The 21,918-nt window shown below is 53.9% G+C and overlaps 1 protein-coding gene across 1 annotated transcript in view; it reads left to right on the top strand.

The window, feature by feature from the left end:
- Nucleotides 1-21,918, top strand: part of PPFIA4 (PTPRF interacting protein alpha 4) — a 191,263-nt gene that overhangs the window by 124,368 nt on the left and 44,977 nt on the right. The window contains 11 exon segments of the mRNA XM_032801614.1: nt 347-448; nt 1,126-1,347; nt 1,929-2,075; nt 3,492-3,626; nt 5,143-5,226; nt 9,505-9,636; nt 10,336-10,398; nt 12,025-12,116; nt 19,209-19,350; nt 20,442-20,647; nt 21,604-21,844. Coding sequence (XP_032657505.1) covers nt 347-448; nt 1,126-1,347; nt 1,929-2,075; nt 3,492-3,626; nt 5,143-5,226; nt 9,505-9,636; nt 10,336-10,398; nt 12,025-12,116; nt 19,209-19,350; nt 20,442-20,647; nt 21,604-21,844 — 1,566 coding nt within the window.

Raw genomic sequence — 21,918 nt, 5'->3', positions numbered from 1 at the left:
CCAGGGGCAAATCCTCAGCTGGCACAAAGTATTATCACTCCATTGCTGTCATGAGACCCATAGCTCAACTGGGCAAGGACAGCTTACACTAACTCAGGATCTACCTCTTGATACCCAGCTCCTCCAGAAGGGATGGGCTGGATGCAGAAGTCCCTGGGGAGGTTCTCTGGCCTGTGGTGTGCAGGTCAGGCTAGATTATCACAACGGTTCCTTTAAATCTATGACTCTGAACAATGATCTCAGTTCTTGCAGCGCAGGGGCTCGCAGCCCTGGCAGGGTGCGAAGGGCACGGAGCACTGAAAATTAGGGCTGGGAGCTTATGCATAAACATGGTTGCATTTTGCAGGTAACTGTTCTGCAGCAGGGCCCCATGCAGAGGGAAGCCCCAGTCGGAGAAGATGAGAAAAGGGTGGAGGGCAAGGAACCAGGGCAGAAGATTCTATGGAAGGTGAGAGCCCCTTCCAAGGAGCAGAGCTGGACTGCACTATTCCATGCCTGCCGTCTGAATGGCGGCTGTCCGTAGCTCCAGGTGACCTCGGGGCTATCCGGGGTGGCTTTCTTGTCCTCTTTCCCTGAGTGCTGGAGCAAAGAGCTGGTTACCTGACATTTCATGATTCTTTTCCTTGTCTTGTGATCTTGGGATGTGCCAAGCAAATTGGTTTCACCCCTTCTGGGAGAGAGAAGCGGTGTGAGGCCGTGGTGAGAGCAGAGGACTAGGCCCTGAGGTTTTTCTGATCCTGCCTGATCTGCGCTCCCCCCGCCCTGCCCCGAATGCTGGAGGACGTTGTGGGCCGTGCTTTCCAAGCAAGGCACCTGTGGTGCACTTCTAACCAGGGCATCGAGCACCTTGCTGGGCTCATGATTTAACAGGGAGCAGATAAAATGATCCCAAATCCTCTGGATTAAGTGGAGACCATGTGCTTCAAACAGTCCACAGTGAAGGGTCCTCATCCCTCCTTGCTGCACCCTCCATCAGCTCTCCACTAGCCAGCTTGGCCAGCTGCCATGCAGGCAATTCTCTGGGCCCTCTGTAAGATGCCAGCCAGTAGGTCTGGGACAGCTACCAAGCTCGAGGAGCTGCTGCTCCACCTCAGTGCTAAAACTTTCTGTCCTGTGGTTTTGCAGAGACTCTCTAATGGTTCCATCCACCCCAACGACGAGGCGAGTCGGGTGGTGGAGCTGCAGGAGCTCCTGGAGAAGCAGAACTTCGAGCTCACGCAGGCTAAAGAGCGGCTGGCGGGGCTGGTGGCCAGTGTTGCTGAGCTGGAAGAGGATCTAGGCACCGCCAGAAAGGATCTTATCAAATCAGAAGAGATAAGCAGCAAGTACCAAAGGGATCTGCGAGAGGTCAGATGCTTGTGCTCCAGCCGTGCTATCAATCCCTGTGCTCTTAACAGCACGGGACAGCTTCAAACAGCCAGGCAGATATTGACCAGTTCGTCTTCCAGGCGCTTTGCTGCAGGCAGGATCTTTGCCACATAGGTGGCGGGTATAATAGACCAGGGATCCCCTGCCTGCATTCCACCTCTTTTCCTCCCTTCTCCGCCCCTTCCTCCTCAAGGTCCCTGCCACTGACCACATCCCTCCTCTTCTCCACCCCTTCCCCCACTGCTCGCTGCATCCCTGTGAGCAGTGGGCCCTCGGGTGGGGAAGGGGAGTGTGGAGAAGAGGAGGGACATGGGGAGCGATGGGCTGGTTCCTCCCCAGGGCTTTACACTTGGATAGGAGTTTTCAGGTTACTCTGCACAGGAGGGTCTGTTGGCATGAACATGACCCCTGATTGCAGTCAAGCTCTGTCCTATTAGCTCCTATTGCTCTAAGCCCCTCTCTGGCACGTGCCAGGGCTCCCCCTTACATGCTCAGGCTTAGGGGTAGTGGCCCGTGGGCCTGTGGATCGCTGTGACTCTGATGATGCCCTGTTCCCGCAGGCTCTGGCTCAGAAGGACGACATGGAGGAGAGGATCACCACACTGGAGAAGCGCTACCTGGCTGCCCAGAGAGAAGCCACCTCCATCCACGATCTCAACGACAAGCTAGAGAATGAGCTGGACAACAAGGAGTCTCTGCATCGCCAGGTACTGGGCCCTCCCCGGTGTTTCAGGAGCAGTGTATGCACGAGAAACAGCTTGCGAGGTTGCAGACTCGGTAGCTGCCTGGAAGCACTCGTCCTTCCTCTCAGCCGAACATCCTGTCTGGAGATGCCTGCCTGCCCAGTCAGGAGTCAATCCCCGCCTGCTGACCAGCAGTGGGTCTTCCCTGGAAGCTCTTTGTCATGCTCCAGAGCTAGCTGTAACCCCACAGTTCTCCCACTCACTGACCAGGTCCCTGCTCCATAGCAGCTTGGGTACTTGTCAGAGTTTCTCAGCTCGGCTGAGGCAGGGGCTAACTTGTCCCAGACACTCCAGCTTCTGTGGACTGGAGTTCAGCCTGCCCTCCAGCAATCTTTGCCTCATTCTCTGCCCAGTCCTTCATGGACTTTCCTTGTATCCCTCAAAGTTCTTTGCTCCAATTTTTCCTGCCTAGATCCTTTGGTTACCAGCCAGACTGTTGAACTCCCATGGTCAGACTTAAAACTTCAAAATCAAATTACGCCTGTGTTATCTTTTTAAGTACTGGTAAATCGGGCTGTCTGAAGCAATTGTCCTCTTTCTTGCAAGTAACCTCTGCTTGAATTAACCCTTTGTAACCAGATTGCAAACATCACCATCCAAATAGATAGCATATATAATGTTCATAAAATATTACAGGTATTGCCATGTCCTTCACATCCTCCCTTTGCAGGTTCAGGTACCATGCAGAGCTCAGCCTGCTCCAGTTAATTAGACGCAGCTGTTGCCACTGCTGAGAAAGGGACTGAAGTCGGGGAAATCTCAGCAGGGGTGTCACTGCAGAGGTTGGGCAGTTTAGACCCAACTGCCAGCCCAGCTGATACCTAGAGCTAGCCAAAATGTATTGTGAGGGGGTGGTTTTTCCATCCTGTGTAATTAACCCATGGAACTCACCATCCCATGAGATCACTGAAATCAAGAAATCAGCAGGACTCAGAATGGAGTTATCCCTTTCTATGGATAGTGAAAACATCCACAGCTTTGTTAAGGAAGGTAAAAAAATTGTTAAGTAATCAAAACCCTTCTGCTTCAGGGCATGAGCCAATCACAACTACCAGAGGTCAGGAAGAAACTTCCCACATGGGCAGGTAATTCCACAGCTGCCCACTAGGGGGATCCTTGTGCTTTCTTCTGCAGCCGATATGTTGGAGCCAGGAGACTGGTTGATTGGTCTGACCCAGGCTGGCAATATCTGTCGGGGGAAACTAGCCAAGTTTGGTGCTTTCCATGAACCCCCAATCTCTGGGAGGGGCCCTGAAATTCACCCAGCTAAGGAAGGCAGGTTTCCCAGGTCCTTTCTGTCTGCTTGTCCATGTGTCATCTGGACAATACGGGGTATAGAGGGCTCTGTGTTAAGTGCGTCTCCTCTGTGTTGTCCTGCAGTGTGAGGAGAAGGCTCGGCACCTCCAGGAACTGCTGGAGCTGGCCGAGCAGAAACTACAGCAAACAATGAGGAAGGCAGAGACGCTGCCGGAGGTGGAAGCAGAGCTTGCACAGAGGATAGCAGCCCTTACCAAGGTAAGTGGGCAGCTGTAGTAGGGGACTAGGACCTTGCCAGGCCCTGCTGGGACCCTCCCCAGGGAACACCCCCCGCTTCCCATTATTCCTAGATTCTTGGGTCAGAAAGACCTGTTAATCCCCTTATCTGACCGCCTGTCTAACACAGGCCATTCAAGGACGGAGCTGAGAGGATCCACTGCCCATTCAGAGGTTGTCTGGATAGTGTATGACTCTCGCTGAGGCAGAACACCAACGCCTTTGAAAGCATTAAGTGAAGGGGCATTATGGATATGTGTGCCAGAGCGGAGGTGGCTGTGTTTCTCTAACACAAAGTGAGGAGCAGAGAGGCCCCTCCTGGGTCCGTGCCTTCAGAAGTTGCTGGAGGTTGGGCTCCATTATGAGGCTTTGCGAAGAGTGGGGCCAAATAACCCTATGGTAGTGGTGGGGAGCTGGGTGTTGCTAGTGGGGCTGTGGCCTGAACTAATGTGGATGGTGTTGAGGATGAGGTGTGGGGGAGTGCAGGCAGAGAGGAGGCGTGGCTTAGGCAGCCAGGGCCACCCCACCCTTCCTGCTGCCTGAGCTCCTGCAGCTCTGGGATGTGTAGGTGTCTGGGTCCCTCAACCCGGTCCCTCCAGTGCATCTGCCACACCCCAGTTTAGTTCTGGCATCTGGTGCCTGCCAGGGTTTGCACCAGCCCAGACACCCAGCAGGCATCGCTGGGGCATTCGGCCTCTAGGACCCCTTAACAGGGCAGAATTGTGTCTAAGGCGTCCACGATAGGCAGAGCTGGGACTGCCCCAGGGATGAGTGGGGTGCAGCAGCCACTGTGGCCTTTGTCTTTACAAACTCCTTTGTGTGTCATCATCAGCCTCCTCTGTGTCCCTGCTCCTGCCTGGCTGCCTGACCCTCACCAGCTCACACTGCCAGACTCTGCTGCCCTTTGTTGAGGGTGCTCAGCAGGCTATGCCCAGCCATGGCTGCCCCAGGCTTCCCCAGCTTTCATGGGGCAGCCACAGCTGGATGCCTGCAGGCTCCTGCTGAAGGGATCAACCCCACCCCGGAGCTGAGGAGAGAGGGAGCCCACGCGAAGCGGGGAGAAGGGTTCCCCTGTTGCAGAGCAGTTTCCTGGAAATGTGCGGGACAGGGCCTGGTAGGGGCAGGGAGAACACCAAGCCCCAGATAAGCAGGAGTTAGCTGCCTGCTCTCATCATTGCTTGGTGCAGAGCAGTTTGAACTAGGGTTACTTCAGCACTCTAATGCCAGGCCCGAGAGCCAGTGCGCAAAGCCCAGCTGAGCCCCCTGTGAGGGCCGCCCAGCCCCTAAACCCCCCATGGAGAGCTGTCACTGCCCACTCAGTGAGCGATTCCAGCTGATGTGCCTGGGGACACCACGAGGGTCCCGTCGGTCCCAGTGCCGGGGTGCACTGAAATCCCATTGCTGTCTCTGGCGGGTCAGTGCGGTTCCTAAGTAGGATGACAGCTCTCTCGAGCCTTACGTGCTGACTTCTCCTAGAAGCTTCCTTGGATTTTCCTAGGCAGAGGAGAGGCACGGGAGTATCGAGGAGCATCTGCGGCAGCTGGAGAGTCAGCTGGAGGAGAAGAACCAGGAGCTGGCGAGGGTAAGCTCCACCGATACAGGAGTCACCCGCCTGCCGTGGACATTGGCTGGGCTGCTGCTCCTCCGCTCCCATTTGTGTCATCTCCTCCTGGGAATGCAAAGTGGCAGAAGATGCGGGTGGCTCTGTGTGGGGCTGGGGAAGGAGGTGCTTGTGGGGCATTGTGGGAGGAGCTCTGGGTGAGAGATGGGGAAACTCTCATGCCATCTTTGCTTTATCTCTGTGGCTTTATCTAGGCTACCCATTAGGGTTACTCAAATGTCCGGATGTTAAACTGCACCTACCCTTGGTGCTCAGAAGGATGTCAAAGGCGCTGAGCTCTTTTCATTTATGACCCCTCTCCCACCACACACACACACACCTTTTTCCCTAGTCTCTGGGAGGACTGATCTCTTCTTAGTGTATGCACAACATGTCTCAGACGCCAGGTGACCAGTGTTCATCACTGAATTTGGTCCACTGGTGGGATCTTTAGTGACACTGACTGGGAGCACGACATGAACGCTGATCCATGCCCCCAGCCCTGTGAGGTTGGAAGGAATTATCATCTCCGGTTTACAGATGAGAAGACCAAGGCCCAGCAAGAGGAAATGGCTTTCCTGAGGCCCAGCACTGAGCCACTAGCACAGCTAGGAATATGACCCAGATCTCCTGACACCAAGGCCTATGCTTGGACACCAAGAGAATGTAGCCCCCCATACTAGGGGGAAAGCCCTGATAATCTCTGTGTCTGAAGCCATGCAGAGTAAACAGAGGCCTGGTCTCCTGCTCCTGGGTCGCTCAACACCTAGTCTTTTGGGATTTGCCCCATCTTGCTAGTTGCATGGTAATCTTGCTCCATCTATTTGATCTATCTATGTACCGCCTTAGAGTCCTGGGCCTGCTTCCTAGAATCATGGAATATCAGGGTTGGAAGGGACCTCAGGAGGTCATCTAGTCCAATCCCTGCTCAAAGCAGGATCTATCCCCAACTAAATCATCCCAGCCAGGGCTTTGTCAAGCCTGACCTTAAAAACCTCTAAGGAAGGAGATCCCACCACCTCCCTAGGTAACCTATTCCAGTGCTTCACCACCCTCTAGTGAAAAAGTTTTTTCTAATATCCAACATAAACCTCTCCCACTGCAACTTGAGACCATTACTCCTTGTTCTGTCCTCTGCTACCACTGAAAACAATCTAGATCCATCCTCTTTGGAACCTCCTTTCAGGTACACCTCTACCCCGATATAACATGATCTGATATAACATGAATTCGGATATAACACGGTAAAGCAGTGCTCCAGGGGGGCGGAGCTGCGTGCTCCGGCGGATCAAAGCAAGTTCAATATAACGCGGTTTCACCTATAACGCAGTAAGATGTTTTGGCTCCCGAGGACAGTGTTATATCTGGGTAGAGGTGTAGGTGAAAGCAGCTATCAGATCCACCTCCTCATTCTTCTCTTCTGCAGACTAAACAATCCCAGTTCTCTCAGCCTCTCCTCATAAGTCATATGCCCCATAAGCCCCCCAGTCATTTTTGTTGCCCTCCACTGGGCTCTTTCCAGTTTTTTCACATCCTTCTTGTAGTGTAGGTTCCAAAACTGGACATAGTACTCCAGATGAAGCCTCACCAATGTTGAATAGAGGGGAATGATCGCGTCCCTCGATCCGCTGGCAATGCTCCTACTTATACAGCCCAAAATGCCATTAGCCTTCTTGGCAACAAGGGCACACTGCTGACTCATTTCCAGCTTCTCATCCACTGTAATCCCCAGGTCCTTTTCTGCAGAACTACTGCTTAGCCAGTTGGTCCCTAGTCTGTAGCAGTGCATGGGCTTCTCTGCTCTCACAGGTGTAACACTCTTGGAGTCAGGGCATCTATACTGGTGCAGAACAGGGCAGGTGAGAGGAGAACGGGCCTATAGCCTGTGGCACGGGGAGACTATTTGCATGCAGGAAGCACTATTTAAATTGCTGAGCATCTTCTCTGCATCAGAAGAGCCTAATTCACCTACCCCCTCACTTGCCTGCTTAATCCCTGCAGGGAGCTTGAGTTGACTGTAAAGGGTCAGGCCCTAAACTAGTATCATGTACTCATCTTACTGGGGTCCAGCCCCAGAAATAAACTTGTGCTATGCACACAACGATCTCAGGCTGGCTGGTGGGGTCGTCCCAGACCGTGTTAACCCAGCACAGTGGGGCGTGGCTGGTCTAAGTGGAGGGGCTCCCTCACCTGGCAGAAGCAATGAGTGTGGTGGAGAAATGGGGACTGGATATGGCTGCTTTTCCGCACCCCTAACTGGCTCTCGGTCATGGGCAAACCTAGAACAAGAAGCGTGGGGAAACCGTGTTCTAGATTTCCTGCCAAGTGCATGTTACGTGGTTAGAACCTCCAGCTGCTGTCAAACCAGCCAGCCAAGCGCATGGCCCAGCGACAGCAGCAGGCTGGGTGAACTGTGTGGAGAGACAGGGAGGGATTGGGGTCAAGGGAAAGCTCTGCTGAGAGCTCGGCAGGGCTCACAGGCATGGGGGGAGCTGCAGAACAATAGGGTAGCCATGTGGAGAAGCCTCGAGGATGACAGGGAGAGCTCTCAAATGGGAGCTCACCAGCTCCATCTGCCCCTGGCCAGGTGCCCCTGTGATTCCGACACCGACTTACAAAGAGTCTGCTTCTCCAGGAATGAACAGCCTGAGACACTTGTTTATGGCCTGAGACCCAATGAGTCTCCCCCATCTAGGCCCCAGGTGCGGATCAGGATCCCGGCCCACCTTTCTAAAGCATGTGGAGTGGTGAGCTGCTCTCCTTGGGTTGTCTTTCTAATCCTCTGATGTTAGTGATAATCTCCCTGTGCACCTCAGCTCTGTCCTTCGTTATTTTTAAAGAGCCCAGTCAGCTCTCGGAACTCTGAAGCCTGGAAACGTAGGCACTTCTGCATGCCCCAAGAGCAAGAGCTAAAGCATACAAATAAATAAATAAAATCTCTGCTCTGGTAACTCAAAACTCAGCAGAGTCCTGTGTGAATCCTGCTTTTGGGCCTGGAAGGATTTCGACCTAAATCTTTGCTTATTTCTGACGGTTAGTGAGAGTCTGAAAACAGGGGCTTAGAATAACCATGTGAACGTGCCCCCCCAGCTGAGCCACCCCTTGCTCTGTAATCCAGCCTGCCTACAGCACTGTCCAGGAGGGTCACTGACACCCAGGCAGGTTTCCTTACTTGAGTGGTAGCAGGGAAGTGTTTGTCTGGAAGCTTGGAGCTACAGGCACATGCTGCTGTGTTCTGAACTGGAGCAGGCTCGATGGCCCCTGCCTGTCCTTCCTGCCTAGCGCCCGGCCATGGCACTGCCAGCATCTCACCTGACTCAGGTTGTATTTTATGTTCCTCGCACGTGTCTGTATACTTTGTGCTGACAACATGCATCACAGGAATGGCAGGGGGCAGAGTTTATAGTAAGGGAGAGCAAACAGCAGAGGGAGAAGTTCCCCTCCAAGCCACAGCATGGGAGAGCAGCGACCCCTGTGGTAACAGCTCCCCCTGAGTTGGCTGCGGGGCTGAGGACTCTCCTTTTCTTTCGGGCTGGCCTCTTTGCTGCTCAGGGGAGGCTGGCAGTTTGGGGAGTAGGCAGCAGGGGCATTTTGACAGCCAGGAGCTGAGAGGCTTTGGACCAAGTGTGCACGGGGTGCATCTCCTCTTTCATTCCCCATGGTGGGTAAGGCTGGAAGTCATTAGAAATTTTGGTGATGTTGTGAACTCCTAGTTCCCCACCCCTGCACCCCTTGATAGCGACCGGTTGCCCCAGTATTCACCACTGCATCCAACACCAGCGAGGAAGCTGTGCGCTTGTGCTAAAGCCACCAGCAGCAAAATAGCTAATGGTGTCACACAACATGTCATCATTAGGGTTCAGAGTCAGCCCCCATTGACATCAGTGGGACACGTAATACCTGGTCAGGTTCTCTGTAGGCTCAGGAAGAACACGTGGTAGCAGTTTCGGCCAGGTTCACATTCAGTAGGTTCTTTTCACTAATGATGGCCTGGAAGTGGTCCCAGTGCTTGGTAGGGGCCTGTGTTGGCCAGGAGTTTCATAGATTCTAGGACTGGAAGGGACCTCGAGGGGTCATCGACTCCAGTCCCCTGCCCTCACTGCAGGACCAAATACCGTCTAGATCATCCTGGATAGACATTTATCCTAACTAAAGATGGGCTGGGCCTTTCCCGACTCCGATAAAGAACCATTTGAAAAGCATCCTCCAGCGTGCCCAGCTCCAGGGGCTCGGGCAGCTGACTGCCATTTGCCATTGCAGGCCCGGCAGCGAGAGAAGATGAACGAGGAGCATAACAAGCGGCTGTCTGACACGGTGGATCGGCTGCTGAGCGAGTCCAATGAGCGGCTGCAGCTTCACTTGAAGGAGCGGATGGCAGCCTTGGAGGAAAAGGTACCAACTGCAGTGTGAGGGGCAAAGGGAGACCATGACGGCTCTGTGGAGAGTACAGAAGGTCCCTGCACCAAAGAGCGTACAGGCTAGCTAGGCGAGACTCCCACAGCGTGAGGGGCAGGGATGAGGCACATAGTGGGCTGGGGGAAGGGGCAGTTGTCTGTGGCACATGCCAGATTGCTCACCCTTCGTTTCAGGACTAGGGGATATTTCTTCTTTAGGAGCAGTGGGGGAAGGAACCTCATTGGTGTGAAGATGGTAAGTTTAAGAAGGGGATGATATGACAGGGCTGCCTGTGATAGCGGGGACTGGACTCGATGGCTTCAGAGTTCCCTTCCCATCGTATATTCTTCTCATGGCCTGGGGTAGCCCAGTGCAGGCCTGGGGCAGGGGTGCGCAGTTTTCAGATATTGTTTATTCACACTTCAGTTTGTGGTAGCTGCGAGTACCCGAGGAAGGGATTTTAAAGCAGATGGTTGGTGCCGCAGCTAGTTATTGCCAAGGTGGATCTGTCCGTGCGATTGCTCCCACTGCCAGTCACTGCCAGCTGAGCATCTGGAAAACGTCATCTTCTGTTCTGATGTGTGTCTATCAGCCTGGCCCCCTCTGAGGCTCAACATCGATTGCGTGGGCACGTGTCCACTGATTGAGCTAAATGGACTCTCTCTCTCTCTCTCTCTTTCATTTTTTATGTTTAAGAATACATTGTTGCAAGAGCTGGAAAGCACCCAAAAGCAGATCGAGGTGCAGCAGCATGACAAGGTACGTGCCACTCCGGGGGCTGCCTCAAGGATCATGTTGCCTCATTCCCAGTCCCATGCCCGTGGCAGCCCCACCTATTGGAAACACCCTGGTTACGGGTGCAAGAGCCAGGATCCCAAAACACCCAGCAGCACAAGTCCCATAAATAAAGCCATGCCGTGGCGTGGGTGAAAGCTGCAAGTCCCACCAGCCCCTGGTATTATTTAACAGGCACATGCTCTCCAGTCTAAGCTATCTAAAGATTTATCCTATGCTCGTCCCCGGCGTAACCATGCCACTTCCAAAGGGAGTGTAAAAGTTGGCCAGCTGATTCTTGCTCCCTGCCCCTTCCTCCTAGTTTATATGAGGGGGATTTGCAGAATAACTCGCAGGCTCTGGGGAAAGCCCTGCTAAGCAGGTGAAGTTTTCATAGGGTGAGTCTCCTGGACTATCTTGGTGCTTGCTAAAAGGGGTTCCACAGCCCAGGGCTGCCTGCCAAGGAAGTTGCATCCCCTGTTCCCAGGTGGCTTGCCTGGTCCCTAGGAGCTCGCTCCATCTCAGCACGAGAATTGATCTCAGCCCAGCCTGCAGAAGGCCTTGAAGATCAGGAGCAGGGCTTTGCCGCTCCCTTGCTCCTTGATGAGAAGCCAGGGTAGGGTCTAAGCAGCCCTGCTTTCATCCCCAGGCGTCGCTCATAACTATCCTTGGACTGCTCTCACCTAGCCCTTCCTCTTCTATGCTGCCTGCCGCGCCCTGACCCCTCGGGATGTAAGACCATGACCTTAGCTGTTGTAGTCGCAAAGCTGATTTGCCCTCGAAGGGCTATGACTGCTCAGGGCAGTGCAGGGAACTGGATGTTTGGGAACTGACATGGTGCTCCATGCTTGGCGGAAGGAGCATTCAGAGAAACCCAAGTTTTGATCAGTTTGCACAGAGGACTGGAGCCTGGTGCGATGGTGTTACTTGGTCCTCCTCCATTTGCACTAACATCCTGTTTAGTCATTGCTGATGCATCTGGGCTCATTAGCAGTGACTTGATGGATGTGGCTACAACCTGCTGGGAAGGCAGGAGTTTGCCATGCAGCGATAATGGTTTCCTGGCTCCGCTCCAGTCTGTGTTGCCTCCTTGCCGAGCTGTGGCCTCTCAGTTGGCAGCTATTAAATTATAACGGGGCCACTTAGTCCAGATGCAACTTTCTGATTAGGAAAGAGCTGCTGGCTGGCTGGCAGTGGGATTCCCTGCCAGTGTGGATTCCTTGCTGTCAGTCCTTTTGCTGGGATAAGGGCAAACCTTCACACGGCAAGGCATGGGGCGAAAGCTGGAGTTCCAAGTGGGGTCAGTTCTCCTTCATGTAACAAACTAACAACAGATTCCCATTGTTCTCCTGCGTATGCATCTGTCTGTCCCCGCTATAACGCACCCAGCTGTCCCTGCACGGGCCCTAGTGTTATCATTTACCCTTGTCTGCATTCCCCGTGGCTTTACAGACACATTGAAGACACCCAGAGCCTGGGACTAGTGTTTGGGATTTTTTTGTTTTTGTTTTTTTTTAAATAGGGTTAACTGAAGAGAAACTAGATTCCCAAAAGCTTAGCTGCTCAGTACAGACTAACCTTGCATCCTCTCTCTCGTTTCATTCTGAACAGAGAAGGTTGTCAGATGAAATTGACAAACTGAGGTCGGAGGTTGACCTGCTAAAGACCAGAAGCGGGACATTTGCGGACAGTGTACATACGAGGTAATGACTTCAGGCTTGGCCACAGACTGCCTTGCTTTCCCGTGATGCACTGCATGCCGGCTTCCTAGGTGTGACGGGATCAATCAGGCCTTCTCTGCCCCCTGCAGGAGGCATCGGTTCCCTCCCTTGCTCTGGGAAAATCCACTCAGACCAGGCTACCAGCGAGACAGCCAGCAAGGCTGGCTTGCTTCTTCTCAGTGGCAGAGCTGGGGGAACTGGGAAGGAGGAGGAGCTCCTCAGAGCTAGCCCAGAACCTCAGGGCCAGGTCAGGCTTTGCCCTCAAGTGCTACAATTAAGTGCTTGCATTTGAGGGTTTTTTTACACCCCTGTACTTAAAAATGCAGACAGCCAAATCCTGAGTTCATGCTGTTGTTTCTCTGTTGAGAGAGACACGCAGTGCTTAGGTCACGGGTCACCCTGCTCCAAGCAGGTGGCCACAACTTACCGACTAAGGCAGGGAACACCTGCAATCCCGCACGTGGTTCCTTAGGGGCACTGCAGAGCAGCCCCACCTGCCACACTGGACTGTAGAAATAATCCATGGGCTTGCTCAGTTTCCTGCTCTCTTGGATTCTCTCCCTGCACCATGAGTGGTGGCCTAGGAGCAGCACCGTTGTCTTTGGGGATGGCAGGATTGAGCTGCAGATTGAGCTTACACTAGCGCTGGGCTGGGGGAGTGGGGAAGCCCTGAAGTTTGCTGCGTCAGACCCGACGGCATTTGGATTCCCTCTCCATGGCGGTAGCTTCGATGGGGTGTCAGGCATTTCCAAAATGAAAAGTACCCCTGTGTAGGGCTGGGTCACACTGGGGATAGGCTTTTATATGACCTGTGACATTTTATATCGCTTTCCAGAGGCCAGGCTGAGGTGCTGTCTGTGCCTGAGCAGTGTTCCTTTCTCACTGCACTCTGCATGCTGGGCAGTCAGAAAGCGCCTCTCCGTTCGGGAAAGGAGTGGTAGGGGGTGGAATGGACGTGTGAAAGAAGGAACTGATGAGGTCTCAGTGGGCCAGGGATCATAGAATCATAGAATATCAGGGTTGGAAGGGACCTCAGGAGGTCATCTAGTCCCACCCCCTGCTCAGAGCAGGACCAATCCCCAACTAAATCATCCCAGCCAGGGCTTTGTCAAGCCTGACCTTAAAAACCTCTAAGGAGATTCCACCACCTCCCTAGGTAACCCATTCCAGTGCTTCACCACCCTCCTTGTGAAAAAGTTTTTCCTAATATCCAATCTAGACCTCACCCACTGCAATTTGAGACCATTACTCCTTGTTCTGTCATCTGCTACCACTGAGAACAGTCTAGATCCATCCTCTTTGGAACCCCCTTTCAGGTAGTTGAAAGCAGCTATCAAATCCCCCCTCATTCTTCTCTTCTGCAGACTAAACAATCCCAATTCCCTCAGCCTCTTCTCATAAGTCATGTGCTCCAGCCCCCTAATCATTTTTGTTGCCCTCCGCTGGACCCTTTCCAGTTTTTCCACATCCTTCTTGTAGTGTGGGGCCCAAAACTGGGCACCGTACTCCAGATGTGGCATCACCAATGCCGAATAGAAGGGAATGATCATGTCCCTCAATCTGCTGGCAGTGCCCCTACTTATACAGCCCAAAATGCCGTTAGCCTTCGTGGCAACAAGGGCACACTGCTGACTCATCTCTAGCTTCTTGTCCACTATAACCCCTAGGTCCTTTTCTGCAGAACTGCTGCCTAGCCATTTGGTCCCTAGTCTGTAGCAGTGCAGACTGAGCCCATCGAATGGTGCCTGTTTCTGCTTCCACACATGGAGTCCTGCTGGGAGCCGGACTTCCTATGACCCAACCACTTGCAATATCATGTGAGATCTTGGCTCCACTGACTCAAGTAGGCCGATGGCACAGGGAGAGGAGAATGAAATCTCCACCTCCTTTTCTCTCCCCTTCCAAGACTGGATTGCCCCCTCCCTTTCATCTTCAGGCTGGACTGGAGAACTTGTGAATTGTGTAGCTAGTAAATGGAGGTGGAAGGAGGGGCAGGGGTACCTGGGGATAGGCAGGGGGAGGGGCAGATTGTGCCTGGGGGCAGGATAGGGGACTGTGGGTGTGTATATCTGCACACCATCCAGAGGTTGTGGGGTTCCAACTGACACTTGAAGTGTATTCATCTTCTGCCACTCGTCGTTTGATAGAAAAGATGGTCTCACCCAGCAGGGTCCAGCTGGGGCATCGTGGTTGGAATCCTGATCTCCCTCCACTGGGGGTGGCAGGACAGGCCTCTCGCCAGGATGCTGCCCCCACCCTCTCCTCCGTCCTTTTGCATCAGGCCCTGGCTAGCAGGCATCAAACAGGGAGGTGAAGGAGGGCTGGGGTTGCGCTGTCGGGGACACAGTCCTGTTTCTCAAACCCACTGTGCTTTCTTGCCCCCTGAGCCTGAGCAGGATGGGCCAGTTAGCAAGGAGCTAAGGGAAGAGGTCCCCGAGTGTTCCTGTGCCCCTCCCCCCTGGGTCTTCGATCACATCACCCCAGCAGGCCGGAGCATCAGACAGGATGCGCAGAATAGGCCAGCAAGCAGTGGAAGGGTAGAAGGAATGCTTGGGGAGCAGCAGAACAGGGGGCTTGTTATTTGCACTGATAATGGGAGGGGGCTTATTACTCTCAGTTCTCCCCCTACCCGCCCACTCCCAGCATATCATGAGCCCACAACCAGACCATCTTCCCATCCACAGACAGGCTGGAAATCCCGCCATGTCCCAGTGGCCTGAGTTTAATCCCATGCTCCCTTGCTCTGCTCCCGTGAGCCCTCCCAGCAGGAGCTCCTGCTGGCCTGGAGCTCAGCTGCGGCGCCATCTTTTGTAAGAGGGAAGCAATGCAGCCCTTCGCACAGTACCCATGTGACAGCCATAGCCCTGCCCTCACCCTTCCTCACCCACGGAGCCAAGACTGGGGAACCTGGCAGCATCAGCCTCTTGTAGGCCTGGCGCTTGGGCCAAATCCAAGTGGGTAAGTTCCCTTGTGTACTCACTCCCTCTTTGCCATGCTGGGATATGTCATCTCCTTTTCCTCTCCCATTGGAGCATGGTGGGACCATGCCCCAGTCCACTGCTCTGGTCAATGTGGGTCCTGGGCTATTCAGGGAATTATCTAATGAATTCACCACCCTTGCAAGTCTGAGCTGCTTGCACCAGTGCCCTGCCTTTCTTTTGGCCATGCCAGCAGATTGAGTGTCTGAAAAGGAGGCAAACACCCAGTGTTGCTTTTGTGCCATTTAGCGAGGGCTCAGGGTGCCCGTTCCCATGTTACGTGGCATCCAGGGCCTGAGGGCCATGTATCCATTGATCCTTCCCACAGCATACAACTGGAGAGTGGAGCACCGGAGGAGATGGCAGAGGCTGCCAGACTGTCAGTTCTGAGCATGCTGGTGCTCCAGCTTCCTCCTGTTCTCCAAGGCCTTCATGGAGGGCAGCTCACTTGGGTCCGCTCAGCCAGCGTGCAATGTACACCCCCTACAAAGGGAAGCTTATTGTCAGTGGGTGAAGGGTACTTGTGTCCCCTCAATGGCACATCACCCCAAACCCTGCATCTTCCTCAGAGCAGTCTGGGGACATCCCTGGGTTCTTGGAGAACTTCTCTGTCCTCTCCAGGACACCTGGACCCTAGAATCCACTGCAGGGGATCAACTCCTGCAGACGGTGTTTTCATGACAAACGTAGGCTAGACCTCATCACCACTCCCTCTGCACCCTTTATCCACCCCCTGCCTGTAGATTAACGTCAGGGGTTAGACCCAGGGGTCTATGTGCGATGTTGGCTGCTGGAGCCAGTATTGCATTTAGTGCTATGCAAATTGTATTCCACCATTAGGCAAATATCGATTACACTTTTGTTGCCAACAAAAGGCTGCAGAGTCAGCAGATAGGAGCTGGCTCTGCCTGGTCTCTATCTCCTCTGGTGCAGGAAGGTGCTGTAATATTTGTTGCACGTTTGGCTGTGAAGATTAAGAATCAAAAAACAATATATAGATTGCTCTAGCAGCTTCTCTGATTTGCTGGGTGCTTTTCAGTGGTGGGGGGTTCTTTGCTATCTTTGGAATGGCAGAAGCACTGATTGAGGTTCTCCATGGTGACACCCCCACCCCCATTTCACTGAATCTACTGGTCTTTTCTGGCCACGCTGATTTTTGTACAAATGTAACCATCACAGCAAATACCAGGAAAACAATTTTTTTAAAGCCTATCATGCAGTTTCCCATCTGTAGGGAGGAGGCAAGTCCAGGTCACGGCCAAGCCACTCTGCACATTTGGTTGCATTGGCTAAAGTCCTCAATGAGATTACAGCAGCTTTATGATCCAGTGAAGCAACTGTGCAGCAGAGGGCAGTATCTCGCCACAGGATCCCCTAGGAAAAAGAGCATGAAACGTCTTAGCAACAATGGCTGCCCAGGTCTCCATTTCAGTAGTGACTCAGCAAAGGACGGCCACTGTGCAGTCAGTCTGATTATAGAAGGGACCATTCTGATGGTCTGACCTCCTGCAACACACAGGCCAGAGAACCTCACTCAGCAATTCCTGCATCCAGCCCAGAACTTCCGGCTGAGCTAGCAGGGAGCTTTTAGAGACACCCTCTCTTGTCTGAAAGACTCCAAGTGCCCTTGGCAATCTCTCCCAATAGTTAAATCTCCCTTGTTTTTTCATCCATTCGCCACCTGCTGTGACCTAAGGCATGCTGGGGCCTTTGGCCTGGAAATGCCATTTGAAACCATCCCTTTCCAGTCGGTTCATAGGAATTGCCAGACCAGACCAGGGGTCCATCTAGTCCAGGATTCTGTCTCCCAACGATGGCCAGTGGCCAGCGCCAGCTGCTTCAGAAGAAGGTGGCCAAACCCCCTAGGAATACCCTGCCCAAGAGGGAAGTTTGTCCCTAACCCCATCAGTTAAAGTTTGGCTTAGTCTTATACCAAACTAGAGCACAAAGGTTACGTTCCCTAGAAAAAGGAGACGAGGATCTATCTAATCTGCTCTTGCTCCATCAGTCCAGGCTGGTCAAGCAAACAGTGCATTGTACTCCTATAAAGCTTCTTTCAGCATCTGCCTCCCTGGCAATGAACTACATTGCAAAAAAGGCACTGGAGGTGGTACAGGGGGAGTTGGTGACCCAGCGCTCAGCATGAAGAGTGGTAGCATTTGCTGAGGACAGCAGAACTGGCAATCTCATTCGTAACTGGGAGTGTCCTACATCCCCCTTTGGAAAGATTCACACATGAGGGGGATGGCTCAGGAAATTGCTGAGGGAATCTGAAGCGAGCCTGTGTTGGGTGCTGTATCTGAAAAGCATGAGGTGATGTGCGACATGGAGTGGTGAGTAAAGATCTGGAAGGTGCTGGCCGTGAAAGAAATCAGGGCCAGATTACAAAGGTATTTAAGGATCTAACGATGCAGATAGGTGCCTAATGAGAGTGACAAAAGCTCTGAAACAGACTAGTCACCTGACCCCCACTGGAAATCACTGGGATCAAGGCACCTAACACATTTTGTCTCCTAGTGGGATTTTCAAAAGTGCCTGATTGAGTTAGGTGCCGAAATACCAGTGACTTCCAATGCGAGTCAGGCTCCTGACCTGGTTAGGTGCTTTTGTCCAACCCACTAGGTACCTGTCTGCCCCTTTTGGTGCCTAAATACCTGTGTCGATCTGGCCCTAAGAGACTCAGGCTAGGAGCAAAGCGAAGTGGGGAAGGCCTTCCCCACCTGCGGCACAGAAGGCCAACATGATTCCAGGCTGCATGGTAAGTGCTGTCGTAATGAAGACAGGGAAATGATTCTCTCACTGGACAAAGGCGGGGTGAAATTTAAAAGACTATACTTTTGCTAACTTTGTACTTACAACTGGGAAACAGAAGATTAGAAGCTTACAGATAGAAAAGATCCCCTGTCATAGCTGAGAGCCAGACAAAAGACACAGAGCCAAACATTCCCTCCCTCAGCTTTGAAAAATCCGGTTTCCTGATTGGTCCTCTGGTCAGGTGTTTGGTTCTCTTTGTTAACCCTTTACAGGTAAAAGAAACATTAACCCCTAGCTATCTATTTATGACAGAGGCCACATCTGAAACTTGCTGGGATATGCAAGTCTGAGCTCCTGCACTGCACAGAGTTGTGGCAGGGAGAGTGGCTCAAACACTTGCCAGCCAAAAGGGTTTTTCAAATGAAATGAATAAAACCTGTCCATTTGTGGGAACCCCTCTGCCCTGAATGCTTGGCTTTAAACTGGAATTTTTCAGCTTTTCAATGAACCCCCAAGAAACATTGAAGAAAAAAATGTGACAAAAAGGAAACAGTTTGGGTTTTGTTGAAATGTTTGGTGGTGGTGCTGGGGGTGGGGAGCGGATCACTTCCTGGCCAGCTCTAGTGGCAGATCTTCACCACAGGGAGAGGCCGAAGTCAGCTATGGAGAAGAGAAGGCTGCAGGGGGATCTTAGGGGGCTTGAGTCCTGTTGGGAGGATCACAAGAGTTTGGCTGAGAACTGTATGAACTCAGGGACCGGGAATCACAGGGAAATGAGTAAATACACCGCAGGGCTTTTTCTTAGTGGCTCGGTTCTCTTAGCCAGGTGGTCGGTACCTGTGCTGCCGAGCGCACGGAGGCAGAAGAGAACATGGTCTGTTACCTGGGCCCAGATCCTGAGCAGAGTGGGAGTTAGATGCCTAATCTCTTTGAGGAGCGGGGCCTTGGGCTCCAGTTGCATCATGGGTTTGGCTGGTTACCTGGACTAGTTCTTGCTCACACCCACTAGGTGGAACTGCCTCTCCAGAGTCAGGGTTGGGGAGAAATTTCCCTGGGATCTAGAGACAGTGAGGTAGGAGCTTCACTTTCCTCCAGAGCCCTGAGCAAGCACCATCAGTTCAGATCAGGTGGTCACAGCCCTGAAGCTCAGACTTCCCCATCTCCATCTCTCTCTTTGCCTTCAGTGCAAGCTGACATGGAGCGCACCAGCTCAGCCTGTGGGATGAGAGACGGGTTCAGCAGCCTGCCACATGAGCCAGCTCGCCCCGGGCAGGAGGGGCTGCATCTGTGCTGTCATAACCACAGCATTTCACACTGTGACTCTTCTCCCTCGTTCTCGTAGATCCCACATGGGTAGCGCCACGGACCTCAGGTACCCCCTGAGCACGGTGGTTCATGCCCCCGCCGAGACCTTCGGGACACCTCCTGGACTGCACCGGCCACAGAAGAGTCGGTTTGCAGCACTGCGGGAAGAACCCCCCAAGGTAAAATCCCCGTGTCGGCCTTGCTCTGAATGTGGCTTGTGGCTGATCTCCAGCCAGCGGCTCCGAGGGCAGCGGCTGGCCTGTGTGCAGGCTCTGGTTACGCCTGGAGCTTGGAGTGTATTACGGATCTTTTGCAACTGAAACAGCTGTGGCAGCTGCCTGTGTCCTTTCAAATGGGGGGGGGGGCATTGCTGGAGTCATTAGGCAGGGACAGCTGCAGGGCTACTGCCCTAAACACCCTTGTTATTAAGAGGTTCTTTATTGTGTGGAGGAGTGACTGGACCGTGACCAGGCCAGCACTTACTCCCTGATTTAAAGCACAGGGTGAAGTGGGTTCACGGTGCATTTACACCACACCGGATGCACATGGCACGGGATGGGAATGGGGATTGAGGGACAGCAGAGCTGGCCGGTCCACACCTATGGCCTTTGGTGAATAGAGAGCACTGCTCTGAGCTGAGTATCTCTGTTGCTGCATTTCCCTGGGGAATGGGGGAGGGCCTGGATCCTCTCACCAGGATCGGGCTCTGGGGGCACATGGGGGCCCCGTTCCATGGGACTTAGATCTGGGGGGTGGGGCTCTCCTTCAGCCCAGCTTAAGGGGGCATCCCCTTTCCCCAGGACCCAAGTCGAGAGGGAAGCATCTCCCCAGGGCCTAGCTCTGGGGAGCATGTGGGGGCCCTTTGCCCTGGGACCCAAGTCTGGGGGCCCTATCCCCAGGAACCAGGTTGAGAGGGAAGGCTCTTCCCAAAGTCTGGCTCTGGGGGTCATATGGAGGGCCGTCTCCCTGGGGCCCGGCTCACAGATTGCTGCAGCGCATTGTGTTTGATCCAAGGAGCCTGGTGCCTTTGTGCACTAGAGTCTCCTGGCACAGTTGCGAGAGTGAGGTTCACACAGGAATGAGGGGCACTCGGAGGCGCCTCGCCAGGAAACAGACCCTGACCCTGCTCAAGGAGAGCCAGTGCTGGCTGCTTCGTGGCTTGGTCCCAGCTCCTCAAAGGTATTTAGGAGTCTAACTCCCATGGGTTGGGACCTGGCCTCTGCTGCATCGTGGGGAAGTAGTGACCTGTGTGGAGTCTGCCATCTCTCAGGACTGGGAGCAGACCCAGCCAAGCGGTGTCCTGGCCACCGTGTCTCACGCCTTCGATAGTGACCCGGAAATCTCGGACATGGAGGAGGAGGATCGCGAGGCGCTCTTCAGCTCCATGGATGTGCTATCCCCCAGCGGGCACTCCGATGCCCAAACCCTGGCCATCATGCTGCAAGAGCAGCTGGATGCCATCAATGAGGAGATCAGGTAAAGTCTGTGGAGTGTCTGGTTCTGTGTGCTGCCGTAAGGGGCAAGAGGGTGGGGGATGTGGATACAGGGGCAGGTGGGGAGGGGAGATTTGGGGTCATGCAGGGAATGTGAGGAGGGGCAGGAGGGAAGGGGGAATTTGGGGGTGTGCAGGGGAATGTCATGACGGGCAGGAGGCGGGTAGGATTCGGGGGCATGCAGGGGAACGTGGAGAGGGGCAGGAGAATTTGGGGCTGTGCAGGGGAATATGGGGAGGGAGATTCTGGAGCACAGGAGGGTGGGAATTTAGCTGTACCTTCTGGCTACTTTGCCCTGTTCTGGTGACTGAGATCCGCTGTAAACCCAGCGGTCCGGGTCACTTGGCTCAGGGTACTTGCGCTGCCCAGAGTGGACAAAGGCAGCTGGAGCATCCTCAGGACCGCGTGGGTGTTCCAGTAGGGGAAGGATGGAAGGCTGAGACTAGAGTGATTTGGAGAGACGAAGCATCGCAGGGCAGCATCCTCTAGGGCCCCTTGGACCGTGTTCACATGTGACATTTTTAACTAAGAAAAGCCCTGGAAGCCCCCAGATGAAGCCCCACTGTGCTGGAGTTATGAGGAAGGGTTCATATCACAATATACTGCAGGGGCTCCCAAACAACCTTCGTTCTGCCTGGTCTTGGGAGGGGCCCCCGGGGCCATCCCTCTTGCTCCTGAGGGATGGGACCCAGCTGCCCCTGCTGTAGTGGAGAAGGGGGCCCCATGCTGCCGCCTTTCTGAGGGCGTCCCAGCACTGTGTGTGTTGGGGGCGGGGGGGGGAGGGGGGGACGAATACCTGTGGTGCCATCCCGCTTGGCTGCTGGAGTCTGGGAGCAGCAGAGGCAGGAGGCCGGCTGGGGGACCCCCGGAAATGGCGACCGGGCCGTCAGTGTGGAAGCAGGAATTCTGCTGTTCCTCACCCCATCTGTGATTTCTCAGGATGATTCAAGAGGAGAAGGAATCCACGGAGCTGCGCACCGAGGAGCTGGAGACCCGCGTCACGAGTGGCAGCATGGAGGGCCTGAACCTGATGCAGCTGCGCAAACGGGCTTCCATCCCCACCTCCCTGACAGCCCTGTCCCTGGCCAGCTCCTCGCCCCCAGTCAGCGGGCGTTCCACCCCGAAGCTGTCCTCTCGCAGCGCCGCTCAGGACCTGGACCGCATGGGGATCATGACGTTGGTGAGCCGGGCGGGGTGCGCCGGTGTGAGCCAAGGCCACTGAACCCACAAGGGCCCACGAGCACTGCTCTGGGA

The sequence above is a fragment of the Chelonoidis abingdonii genome, chromosome 4, assembly GCF_003597395.2.
Source record: "Chelonoidis abingdonii isolate Lonesome George chromosome 4, CheloAbing_2.0, whole genome shotgun sequence".
NCBI lineage: Eukaryota > Metazoa > Chordata > Testudines > Testudinidae > Chelonoidis > Chelonoidis abingdonii.
Note: the sequence above shows the minus strand (reverse complement) of the source record. Positions and strands in the feature narration are given on the sequence as shown.